A 13782-nucleotide genomic window follows, 5' to 3' on the forward strand; every position below is an offset into this window, starting at 1 on the left:
AAACATAGGGGCAAATCTCCAGTATTTTTATGGTGGGGGGGGGGGGAAGAAGGGTCTACATCTAGAAAGTCAAAGGGCATGGGCTATATATATTTATTTTTTCTCTAATTATTGGGGAGGTGCAACTGCCCCCTCCCCAAATGACACCAGTAATGAAACCCAAAGCGACCGGAACCTAAAATACCGACAACAGATATTGCTATACACGGATAAATGAAGGTGAAATTCTAGATTAGGGGCCTCCATTGATATTGGAAAATAGTTGAATAACGTTGAATTAGTTAATGAAACTCACAGGGATGGATCCAAAGCCTTAACGTTCCCCTGGTAAGGTATTTGAAGTAACTATATTCTTTCCTTCCCCTTCCAGAGGACGCTGACCTTTAATAACCTTTTCCAATCTTTGTGCTATAAAGGTGGATTCTTGAGAAATAGATCTACTTTTTAAAGGAGTAATAAGAAACGTCTTTTGATCCTCATACCTTCGTTGTATAGTTTGAAACTCATACCTCATGCCATATCTTTCTTTAAATATAGGGGGAAACATTGATACGGCTTAAAACCGCACTGAAATGCCACGAATTGAATTAAAAAAAAAACATAAACAGAGACAATTATAGAAAAAATTGAAAGGTAAGATAGAATTCATTTATTTTGTCGAAAATGTTTGTTTTTCTAAAAAAAATTGTCTTTAAGGGAGTTTATTAAAGAGTTATCTTTAAAAAGAATACGCTAAAAGTCAATACAACCAGATTTGTTTCCTTCATTTTTGTCTTAATTCAGGCTTCATTAGTCCTGACACATCTATTGGATTCTCTTCATGGCCTGAGATTTGGAATCAAATCAGAGAGCTATACCATTCTCGATGCCTTTTGAATTTAGAACTTTTATTAGGCTTTTCAGATACTTCTCTCCCCCCAACTGCCCTTGGTGGAACAGAACCTCTTAAAGTATTGGGGCAAAAAGTCAAATATTGTCGTAAAGAGCTAGGAGGTCAAAGGAAAAGAAGTAGCCCTATTTATAACGGACAAATTCTAATTCATTGGAACAGAAGTCGAATGTTAAAGGAACGAGAAGACCTGTAGTGAACACGGTCATTTTCTAATAAAAATAATTTCTGATCGTTTTTAAGTGTCAATGCTAGCCTTTACTGTCATTTGATAAAAGAAATTGTTTTTCTTGGCTTAATCACATTCTAAGCGCAGGTGCGGATCGCTTAAACTAAATTGCGATAATCTACTCTCCCCTGAAAAAGAATTGGTGAGTTTGATGCATTTACCCGAGAACCCCCGTCTAACTAAACAACATTATTATCCACCCTTTATTTGACTTTAATGCTTGATTCTGTGACTGTAAATAGGAAGTTAACGTGTACATAGAAGAGTACACCAAAATTTATGTCGAGGGCAACACCAATTAAAACAAGAGCTAAGAGCTCATATGGCACTTGTGGCGGGGTCGGAAGAGCCAAGAGCTCATATGGTATGAGCTCTAGCAAAATTCTAAGAATCAATAGATTACTTTAAAAGGAAAATCAGAGGCTTAATGCCGGTCGGGATTTAAAATGAGAGCTCCGAGTCACGAGGTTCTTCTAAATATCAAAATTCATTAAGATCCCATCACCCACTCGTAAGTTAAAAATACCTCAATTTTTCTAATTTTTCCTCTCTCTTCAGCCCCCCAGATGGTCGAATCAGGGAAAACGACTTTATCAAGTCATTTGTACAGGTTCCTGACACGCCTACCAATTTTCATCGTCCTAGCACGTCCAGAAGCACCAAACTCGCCAAGGCACTGAACCAGATTTGGTCGGGATTTGAAATAAGAGCTCTCAAACACGAGTTCCTTCTAAATATCAAATTTCATTAAGATCCGGTCACCCGTTCTTAAGTTAAAAATACCTCAATTTTTCCAAATTAACAACCCCCAGCTCCCCCAAAGAGAACGGATCTGTACCAATTATGTCAATCTCGTATAAATAACTTGTGCTTATTCTTCCCATCAAGTTTTATCTCGATCTCTCCACTCTAGGCGTTTTCCAAGATTTCCGGTTTCCAAGATTTCTGTTTCCCCCCTTCAACCTTCTATGTCCCCGGATCCGATTCGAACTGAAAATGGAGCACCTGAGACATAAGATTCTTCTATATATCAAGTTTCATTAAGATCCGATCACCCATTCGTAAGATACCTCGATTTTCACGTTTTCCAAGAATTCCGGCTCCCCCCTCCGACTCCATTCAATGTAACCGGATCTGGTCGGGATTTAAAATGAGAGTTGTAAAGCACAAGACCTAGATATAACATTTCATCGTTATATTTTTTTTATAGATTAACAAGATCCTTCTAGATTTAACATTTCATTAAGATCTGATCACCTGTTCGTAAGTTACAAATAACTCATTTTTTTCCAAATTACTCCCCCCCCCAACTCCACCAAAGAGAGTGGATCCGGTCCGGTTATATCAGTCACCTATCTTGGACTTGTGCTTATTCTTTCCACCAAGTTTCATCCTGATCTCTCCCTTTTAAGCGTTTTCCAAGATTTTCACCCCCCCCCCCTAATGACACTGGATCTGGTCGGGATTTAAAATAAGAGATCTGAGTTTCGAGGTCCCTCTAAATATGAAATTTCATTAAGATACGATCACTCTTTAGTAAGTTAAAAATACCTCATTTTTCTAATTTTTTAGAATTAACCCTCCCCCCCCCAACTCCCCCAAAGAGAGCAGATCTGTTTCGGTTATGTCAATCCCGTATCTAGGACTTGTACTTATTTTTTTCGCCAAGTTTCATCCCGAACCATCCACTCAAAGCATTTTCCAAGATTTTTGGTTCCCCCTCAATTCCCCCCAATGTCGCCAGATCCAGTCAGGATTCAAAATAAGAGCTCTGAGACACGATATCCTTCCAAACTTCAAATTTCATTAAGATCTGATCACTCCTTCGTAAGTTAAAAATACTTCATTTTTTTTTAATTTTTCAGAATTAACCCTCCCCCCCCAACTCTCCTAACAGAGCAGATCCGTTCCGGTTATGTCAATAACATATCTAGGACTTCTGCTTATTTTTACCACCAAGTTTCATCCTGATCCCTCCACTCTAAGCGTTTTCCAAGATTTTAGGTCCCCCCTCCAAATCCCGCTAGTGTCACCGGATCTGGTCGGAATTTAAAGTAAGAGCTTTGAGAGACAATATCCCTCCAAAAATCAAATTTCGTTAAGATCCCATCACCTGTTCGTAAGTTAAAATTACTTCATTTTTCTATTTTTCCGAATTAACCGACCCCAACTCCGCCCTCCCAGATCATAAAATTGGAAAAGAGTTCTTCTAGTTTAATCTGGTCTGGTCCCTGATACGCCTGCCAAATTTCATCGTCCTAGCTTACCTGGAAGTGCCTAAAGTACCAAAACCGGGACGGACCGACAGACAGACGGACAGAATTTGCGATCTCTATATGTCACTTAGTTAATACCAAGTGCCATAACAAGCGAATTTTATAAACAATTTAACAACTATCTGTAAAAGTTCGTTGGGTCCTCCAAAATCTTTATACTGAAGTTTTTGGAGCCATTAATTACGAATACTGAGCTATAATAGTAACATTGGTTTCACATAGCACAACCGCATGCGTCTGTTTCGAATCTCGCACTGAAATATAAAAATGTCACCATCTCTACGAAATTTTACGGATCATACTGTAAATTTATGATCGAAGGGGAAATTGCGAAAATAAAGATCCACTTTACGAACAGTTCATGGTAGCGAACTGTAAAGTAAGGAGAGAATCGGCTCAATACTAACCGAAACTCTAAAAAATAGAATTTTGATACCAATAGATTTATCAAAAGATTGGCTTATTATGCAGTTTTCAAATATATAGGTTTCATTAAGTCTAGTCTTACCCATTAAAAGATAGGAGTCAAAGAGATTTGCCCTAAAAGTCACAGAATCTTGATGAAAATCAAACCATCAGATTCAGCGTATCAAAAAACCCTACTGACTAGTTTTCAAGATCCTATCTGCAAAAATGCGGAATTTTATATTTTTGGCCAGAAGAAAGATCACGGATGAGTGTTTATTTGTGTTTTTTTTCCAGGGGTGATCGTAAGTGCCAAATTTTAACAAAATCTTCATTAAAAAAAATTGTTTTCAATTTATTAAATAATACATAATTTGTTTTCTGATTATTTTTAATTTATTATTTAAATTACTTAAATATGTAATTATTAATAATTATTTTGATATATTCATCTTACATCTTATTATTCAATTATCATAATTTTGTTTTGATTTTTAATTCATTTTTTGCTTATGAATTAATAATTTATTAATTATTTTTATTTATCAACTGCACCCTCTGCTGTATTTTGATAAAAATAAAGTTTCAAAAATTGCAAAATGATTTCAACCGGTAGATTGTTTATATGAAAGTGTAACTCTTAAAATTTCTTCTTCCGAGGCAATTGCCCCCTCTGTCACTCCCCTAAAACCACCTCTGAGGAAACCATTGGGAGATTAGAAGAATGTATTCATTGCATGATTAGCTAATTATGAATAAATCTTATTGATTACAAAATCAAAACTAAGATTGCAATATAGAACTCTAAAAGCGAAACACAGAATATACATATTTTAAAAACATTTTCATTTGTTCAGAATTGTTTTCATGGTTTTATCCTACGCTGGTTTCCATTGAAAGCAAAGTTAGCAATCGCAATGTGAATTTTTGCGCGCAGCTGCGAAATTCACCATCTTTGTTAAATTTTACTCCGTATACGGACTTACGATCAGCTCAGATTTTTTTACTTCTTCTATTTTTTTTACTTGTACATAGTCGATGAAATGTCAACTTTCGGTAAAATTTTGAACGTAATACAACCGTTCAAAAATTATTAGGAGATCCTCATACCTTGGTTGTATAGTTTGAAAACTCATACCTCATACCATATTTTTCTTTAAATATAGGGGGAAACATTGAGACGGCTTAAAACCGTACTGAAATGCCACGAATTGAATAAAAAAACAGAGACAATTATAGAAAAAATTGAAAGGTAAGATAGAATTCATTTATTTTGTCGAAAATGTTTGTTTGTCTACAAAAAAAAATGATTTTTTTTGTCAAAAAAAAAATTTTGACGTTCAAATTTTTGAACGTCAGCGAGTATGCAGAAACTCGTTGGCTTGAGTATCAGCAATGACGGGTTTTTAAGTAGCCATTTTGAACTTTTAAATCACGTAAAACCATTGCAGAAATACGTTACATATATAGTATATAACAAAGTGTTTTAACAGTTATACAATATATTATATAATAGCTATGAAATTATTTGTCAACTTTCCCTTCAGAACATATATCAATCAAATCTGACATAATTAATCGATGTAGGCCTAATACATTTTGTTCAAATAGAATTTTACTTATATTGCTAGTGCATTCAGAGTTAATATTGTTCTCTGACAAATGGAATATGTTTTATTTCTGCAATAATAACAAAACCAGGAAGTGTTAAAAGTATTTGACGGTTAGATTTCGTGATGATACAGGTAAGCCTAATTCTATCATATTTAATGCCAATCTGCCTCAATCCGACAAACATGTCAATTATAAGCCAGTTATTCAACCAAGAAAATTCGAGAAATCATAGGACTCCGGATATGGGGTAACAAATTGATAGTTTTATGTGTATAAATTTCGATATGTGTACCGTGTGTTTATATTAATTTATATACCATCATCAAATACTTTATTAGTAATACATATTCATAATTTTAATGACTGAAATATAAAAACAAAACAAAAGCTGAGAATAAGCTAGGCATGGAAAGAAAAGCGTACAAAGAACACTTTAACAAAGAAAAAAAATCAGAATTTTGGTCAGTGCTGATGGCTGGCTGCCCTGCAACAACTTTTAACATCCTCCTCAACAACTCCTGAAAGCTTCATTTCAGGTGAAAAATACCTCACCTTCCTCCAAATCCCTCCCCAAATAAATCTTTTCCTGCAAGGTTCAACTTGATCCCAGGACGTATCTACGGCTATAATAAAAGAACGGTTGAGATGGCTAAGGCACGCTCTGCGGATGAAGATGACAGATTGTCGAAGATTGTCCTTTTCGGCCACCCGTTTAGGGCTAGACGGAACCCAAGTCGTCCACGTCTGGGGTGGGAGGATGTCATAAAGAAAGATTTAAGGGATATGGGAACTTCCTGGTAGAGTGTAAAGAGAGAGGCTTTGAATAGATTGGGATGGAGAAGGAGCTTGCGTAGCTTGTTGGCCTCAGGTGGCTTGGTGCTGCGGTGAGTTGTTAGTAGTAGTGTATTTCACATATGAGTCATTTATCTGCTTAATATGCATGTAATAACTCCCAAAAAGTTTAGAAGATCTCTGTAAGAATGTTCTCTCAATTCCGCGTTAGTGCTTAGTGAGGAAGAGCACTGAAGGAGTTTTAAGATTGCTTGAGAGATGGGCAGCCCTGAAGTTTACGAATATGACTTTTGAAGATAACTAATCGTCAATGATAGTGACTAATGAAATAACTGATAATGGAATATGACTAATAGTTAATGATAAGGTCTTGAAGTGGCATTTCACGAAAATGACTCGACTAATGAAATGACTAATTGAATATGACCAATGGTTAATGATAAGGTACTAAAAACGCTTCAGAACCCTCTGATGAAAGCACTGCTTTGAGTTTGTGTCTTATGCAATCACGAATCACACACAGAACCATTTACATGGGGTTTTCAGACTTTTTTTTTAAATTCCCACAAAGTTTTTTCTGCTATGAACCTTCATTATTAAGATTAATTGAAATAATAGTTACCATTCTTGTATCGACTTCAATTGGTGATTCTTCCTCGCTTGATAGTTTTTTTTCAAACACGCTTTTAAGTTCTTGGTTACTGTGGGCTAAAGTTTGATCTTTACTAGGTTGCACCTAGTGGGCAACAATAATGGGGCAACAACGAAATATATACTCAAGCACAAATATACTCTCTTATTATTAGCTCAAATCAACTGACTGATAACAAAATTACTCTGGAAAAATCCTAGCTTCACCTATCCGTTTTATAACCTCACAAGAGTCAGTTGGAGAGGTACAAACTTTATATGTTTAAGTTATAATTTTTTAGGGGTAAGTCCAAATTTAATAAGACAAATATCTATTTGAGTTGAGCAAGCGAAATCCTCCTCACAATTTAGAAATGACAAAATAATTAACTGGGGAATTCCTAAAATGGGTGTCCTCGGGGCTAGCCTTACCATTAATCTACAGTGTTTATATTCTACATCTTCATCTTGGCGAAAATAAACGAGGAATCGAGTTGAGAGTATACATTTTCACGAAAACAATTTTTTTAGACACCATGCTGGTCGTATTACCACCCCACCCCCTCACTGAGTTTTACCCTGTAATTTGGTATATATCGACCATGTAAAATCAAACAGAAAAATAAAAACTACTTTTCTATAATTTAGTGGTAAAAAGTGCACTTTAACTTCATTAGTTTACATCTGTGATGTAATTTTTGTAAGACAGTCACATTATTCCTATTTTTGGGAGAGACAACAAATATCACCTTTTAAAACCCCAATGATTTTAAAATTAACACAGGGAAACTTTATGCCAGGAAAATTACAAAAAGTAAAATTTTACCGATTGGCTCTCATGTGTGATTAAATAATAAAAAAGTTTTCACAATTGAAAGTAAAGAATAACATCAAAGCTTTAAACGAACAGATATTATTCCAAATATGAGGAAGCTTCCTCCTCCTCAACCCCACCCCCTTGTTTCCGCAAAACTTTTACAGTGCTTTAAAAATACTTCTTATTCCGATTCAACGGCCGTTTTACTAATTCAATGGTTCTAGCGGATTTTCTTAAAGAAGTTCTTAAAGAAAGGTTTCTTTGGACATGTCTGAAGGACGCCATTGGGATAAAAAGTTTAGCGCAAAGAGGGAGGTATTGAAAAGAAAGAAGCCCCATGACATTCTGAATAATTTCTGTTTGCTTTTAGGTTTTGTGTAACTTTTTACTTTCATTTGAAAAAAAACTAATGTTTTTTTCATTTAATCTTTCTTCACTTATCATAGTATACTTCAAGTTGCTCAAATTACGAGGAGGGCTACCTTCAGAACCCGACTCTTTATAACAAAATTATGTATACATATATATATATATATATATATGTATATATATATATATATATATATATATATATATATATATATATATATATCATATATATATCATATATATATATATATACGTCGTAAGGAAAAGGGAACTTCATTAGTAATTGCATTTCATAAGGAAAAGGAAAATCTCCCCAATTCGCAGATAATTCATTTAGGTTTCTCATAAATGATGAATTACTCGTCATAGTTTCAATCAAGGTGAAATCCCATTGGGGAGTCTATTTTCTATTTCAAAAATTAGATAAATTTTCATGTACTTATTACTTTTAATGTGTAATATTAAAATTTGTACATTTTGCGTGTTAAGTATCGGCATAAAGAATAAGCTTTGTTACATATGTTGTAATCGAAACCTTTTCAGAGTTTCAATTTCATTTGTAAAGGGTTGCTCTTTACTTACCTTTTGACTCCAAGATATGTTTCATCCAAGGTTCTTTTGACTACGAAGAAGGTCAGCTAATCCCTCCTCCAACTTCCGTTTTTACACCCAGCTTCATATTTGTAAAACAATATTTTGACAATAATATTTTCCCCTGAAATCATTCCAAGGTTTAAAGACAAATTTTTCGAACCAACCTGTCTTATAGGCACGTTCCCTATGGATGCAATTAGGGCCCTTTGGAATACAAGTAGACATTAAACATCGACACCCACGGGATACGAGTAGACATTAAATATTGCATACAAATAAAAAATGAGAAATTTTACCGTTTAATCAGTGCAAAAAACCAAACTCTTTGTAATATTTGACCCTCCCCCCCTCCTAAAAAATTTCCTGGTGACACTCATGACGCCCCAACCCCATTTTCTACCTTTATATCGGGAAGTTTTTGAATATGCCTTTTTATACTAAATAAGAAGATTGTTTGTGATGGGAGGGGTGCTGTCCCCCCATCACAGGTATTAGGCAAGACTAGAAACATTCCCGGGAATCAGGAAGCATTAGAGATCGACCTCTACTATTAAAGGTGTGCCAGCATGAGGCATTCAGTGAGGCATTGATGTCGCTCAAACTGAAAACCCTAATATATTGTTTTCGACGTATGTAAATTGATTGGTTATCTATGGATTTTTATTTGATGGCTTTTCGGCAACCTTCGGCTAAAACCGTCATCTACGTTACAAAACGACAGAAAATGCTACTTTCTTTCGGTACAAGCTTTTCTGGTTATTAATATGGTCAGTAGAACATTAAATCTTCTTTCTAATGAGCGTTCATCTGATATTCTAGAGAATGGCAAAAAGACAAATGGCAAACAGATAAATTGACACGCATCCGTAACCATCCATGTCGAAAATAAATACATAATTTCACATTTTTGTAGATTAGGGCATAAGGCTTTTACAATAGATTTCTCTTATAAGCTGAATTCAATGGCATAATTTTGAAAGAATCAAAATCACTCGTCCTTTTTGGGTTGCTCTCCTCTTTTTCAAGAATCAGGCATATTTTCTCAGGCTCTTAACTTCCGATGGGTTTCTTCAACTTAATTTAAAATTAAACTTATGATATTTGGAAAATAACTTTTAAGGAATAAACTTTTAAGGAATATTAAAAATTAATAATAAATTTTAATAATAATAAGAATATAATAATAAATAATTAATAATTTATTATATTTATTATAGGTTCAATACTTGCGAATCTTACTGTCAAAGGAATTTGCAGAAAAATATGTGTAAAAGCCAGAAATACACGTTAAGGTATATAGAAAATAAGGTAGTTTGACCTATAAAGATCATTCTTACCATAAGCAAGCCTGCATTGAGCTGTATTTAATCAGTTCAGATAAGATTTATTAATCATGAAATACACATACAATATTACATTTTACTATTCCCCCAAAGGATCTTTGGCCTGTAAAGAAGGGGGAAGACAAACGAGTCCCTTACTCAGAGAAGAAAAAAAAATTAAAATAATCACTTACTCACAGAGAGAAGAGCAAAAAGGAGAAGAAAAGAAAATTTAAAATAAGGAAAATAAAATATAAAAGAAAAGAAGTTGCGCACAAATCTCCTTAGAGATTTGTGCTCTGTGACTAAAGAGATTTAGTCTGTTTAGAGCTTTACTGTGATTTTTTTTTATTCCCTTGAGTTTCCCACTTTTTTTAATTTTTTTTTCTGGCCACCCTTTTCTCATTCCAGTTGAATAAGCCCTGCTTTTCGGGCGCCCCCAACTTAATTATCGATAAACGCAGTTTGATTGGGTACATTTGAAGCAAAAAGGTTGGAATAGACATGTATCCAAAAATAAACTATTTTATAGTTTCGAAATAGCAATAGCAACACAGTGGTGTGCTAATCTTACCCTTCGTTTTAGTTCTAAGAAAGATATTTTTACATTTCGCTCGCGTCAAACGTCACTATTTTTATCAGCTTTAGCAATGTTTATTTGTGAATCATTTAGCAGTTTGTTTTTGCTAATTGCAAGCGTGAGGAACCCTGATACCTTTCCGTAAATGGTAAATACCTTTTAATTGTTACAATTCAAGTCTATACATTTAAGAGTCTACTTTGAGGATAAGTTCGGGGATACTAGTACAGTCAAAAAAAAATATTGTATTATAGTATTGCCGATGTATCAGATTATACCTCCACTGAGGAATTGGGGTACTGGCAAATACCGCCTCCCCAATAACCAGTTGAATAAATTCCCCTAGAAAAATCGGAAAAAAGTTGAAAATTGGTTGTAACTGTCAATTTCCCAAAAATGTAACTGGGTATTTCCCACGCCCCCTTAGCCCTTCGAAAACTGACTTTGGGGAGGGGGTCACGTAGCAGTGGGCTCATTAGAAATTGTATACTCTACGACTCACCATACGATGAAGCTTCAGCGACTTGTTTTAGAGTATGTCCCTACAAACATTGTGAAATTTCGTAATATGTTTTTTTTTTATGCAGAATAGATAGAGGGCTTTTATTGATCCACGAAAGTACCTAAGCAGATGAATTTTTCAGAAAGGAATCCAGAGACTGAGTAATCCCCGACGAGTGTGTTTTAAAGCAGCAATCTCCGCTCCTCCTCCTCCAAAGGATATCGCCCTTTTACAATCTCTGTGTGTCATTCAAAATAGACCAAAGTGCAAATGAGGGGTAAAATTCTAGTTAATTGACTTCTTGCTATCTCAGAAAGGGTTTAGGTTAGGAAAACGAAACTTTCAGGGATGATTCTACAGACTAAAGTATGTCCTGGGAAGGTATTTTAAAGTAACCACCTCCACTCCTTCTCCCTCTAGAGGGCCTTGACCTTTGATGACCTTTAAAAATATGTGTGTTATAAAAGTGAAACCTTGCAAAATTGATCTTCTGCATAATTGAAGTACAATAAAATTGTTTTGAAAGTTATGAAACTTTGCTCAATTCTATTTTATAAGGTTTTGAAGATATACAAATACATTTCCTAAATTTTGAAAAAAAAACATTGATATGGCTCAAAATTCTACTCAAATAACAGGAATTGTATTTTCAGAACTAAAGGCAGAGAAAAAGCAACCAGTAACAGAAAATTAAGGTAAAATGTTGTTTTGTCAAAATTTCAATAGGTATAGACCTGTCATGTAGGCAAATTTCAGGGCCCTCAAGAGGGAGAAGGAGTGGAGGTGGGTACTTTAAAATACCTTCCCGGGACATACTTTAGCCTGTAGACCCATTCCTGAAAGTTTCATTTTCCAAACCTAAACCCTTTCCGAGATAGCAAGAAGTCAATTGCCTAGAATTCTACCGGTTCCATTTTTATAACACACATATTTTTAAAGGTCATCAAAGGTCAGGGCCCTCTAGAGGGAGAAGGGGTGGAGGTAGTTGCTTCAAAATACCTATCCGGGAAATACTTTAATCTGTAGATTCATCCCTGAAAGTTTCATTTTCCTAACCTAAACCCTTTCTGAGATACCTAGCAAGAAGTCAATTAACTAGAATTTTCCCCAAATGAGGTAAAAGAAAAGCGTTTTGGGTCTCACACCTTTGCTCAATCCTCATTCATAAGATTCTAAATATATCTATAAATCTATTTCTAAAATTTAGGGCAAAAAACTCCTTGAGATGGCTCAAATTCTACTGATCAACAGGCATTGCACTACAAAAAAAAATATAGAGACAGTGAAAAAGACGTCAGAAACACGATTTCTCCCCACTCCCACAAACGTCACCACTCCCCGTCCCGATTACGGCCGCCTTGAGCTGTTTCAGAACCCATCTGTATTTTGTCCCCCATTCGCTGCGTTACTTCCAGATATGAAAAACTTTTGTCCTTTTAATCACAGAAAAAAATGAACAAAATATTCCACTGGTTTCTCCCCTTTCCTCTCTCTTTTTTTATTGGCTGATGGTACTGTTCAGGTTATTTGCTTGTCCCTCCCCTTTTTTAGTTTCCCTTTCAATTCCTTCGATTTAGCTTCACATTTTTTATATATTTTGTATTTCTTTCTCTTTTTGTGTGTTTATTCACTTATTTTTGTCCCCCCTTTTTTTGACAAGGTTTTTATCTTGTTAAATTTTTAATTTACTTATTACTTCGACTCATAATTTACTTATTATTTATCGCCTCATAATTTAGTGAAACCATATGTTTTGTTGACTCCGAAGTCCGAATTTGGCCCTTTGTGGTCTTGTGATAGAGATTAAAAAAAAAATTCTTATCTTATTCTACACGAAATTAAGGTAGCACAATTTTTGTAAGAATTCAGATAGGTGATAAACTTATCATGTAGGCTATGTTATCTTCCAACTATGTCTACCTCCAAGGTAGACATAGTAGCTTGACAGTACCTTCCAAAGGTATATTTTAGGCCCTGAATTCATTCCTGAAAGTTTCATTCGCCTAACTGAACTACTTTTCAATACAGCAAAAAGCCACTAAACTAAAATTTTACCAATTACTTATGTTAATATTCTGTGAATCAAACAGTTCCTAGTAACGACTGTAAGTAACTAGGAATATGGAGCTTTTTTTTGCCAAAAAAAGAAGAATGCATGTTTATTTGTTTATTGATTTATTTTCCCCACGGGGGATCGTATCAAACAAATACTCCTAGAATATCGGGAGAGGGGTCATTTGAAATTAAACCAAAAGTTCTAACATACCTTTAAGTGAACAAAAAGATTAGAGGACAAGACGGCCCCTCCCAAACCTCTTTTTCCCACAAAGACTTTCGATCAAGATTTTAAGATAGTCATTTGATTCAATAGAAGTTTATAAGTCCAATAGCTATGCCTTTGGAGATGGCCTGGTCCATCGTAGTGCCCCAAGAAAGGGCTGTAAGTAATGGAATTTGCCAATGGTTTACACATAGTAATTGTTATTGGGAAATATACGTAAATTTTTGGAGGGTCCTTTTATGCAATGGGATGGGCATTTTCAGCGGGAAGAAATTGCTTGAGGATGAAAGGTTCTGGGAGAAATTTTACACGGGGGTGGGGGTGGGAAAGTGACTTCTTGCCACATTTTCAAAACTATCAGAAATAAAATTTTATAAATCTTTTTCAATCGATGGATTGTTGCTGTTGGATTTTCCAGACAATAAAAGTTTTCAAATTAAAATAACTAAAAGAAAAATATGAGAAAATCGCGCTTTTTAGGT

The 13782-nt window shown here is 34.8% G+C and overlaps 2 protein-coding genes across 3 annotated transcripts in view; both read left to right on the forward strand.

The window, feature by feature from the left end:
* The window catches only part of LOC136041046 (ubiquitin-like modifier-activating enzyme ATG7), a 567744-nt gene that overhangs the window by 270995 nt on the left and 282967 nt on the right, over window positions 1-13782 (forward strand). The window lies entirely within an intron of this gene.
* The window catches only part of LOC136041047 (delta(9)-fatty-acid desaturase fat-7-like), a 62857-nt gene that overhangs the window by 473 nt on the left and 48602 nt on the right, over window positions 1-13782 (forward strand). The window contains exon 1 of one of the 2 annotated variants that reach the window (XM_065725586.1): window positions 10546-10665. The exons of the other annotated variant lie outside the window; for it this stretch is intronic. Within the exon in view, the coding sequence (XP_065581658.1) occupies window positions 10663-10665 (3 nt within the window). The 5' untranslated portion in view covers window positions 10546-10662. Of the gene's footprint in view, window positions 1-10545; window positions 10666-13782 lie in introns of those variants that run through there. 2 annotated transcript variants of the gene reach the window in all.

The sequence above is a fragment of the Artemia franciscana genome, chromosome 21 (assembly GCF_032884065.1).
Source record: "Artemia franciscana chromosome 21, ASM3288406v1, whole genome shotgun sequence".
Lineage (NCBI taxonomy): Eukaryota > Metazoa > Arthropoda > Branchiopoda > Anostraca > Artemiidae > Artemia > Artemia franciscana.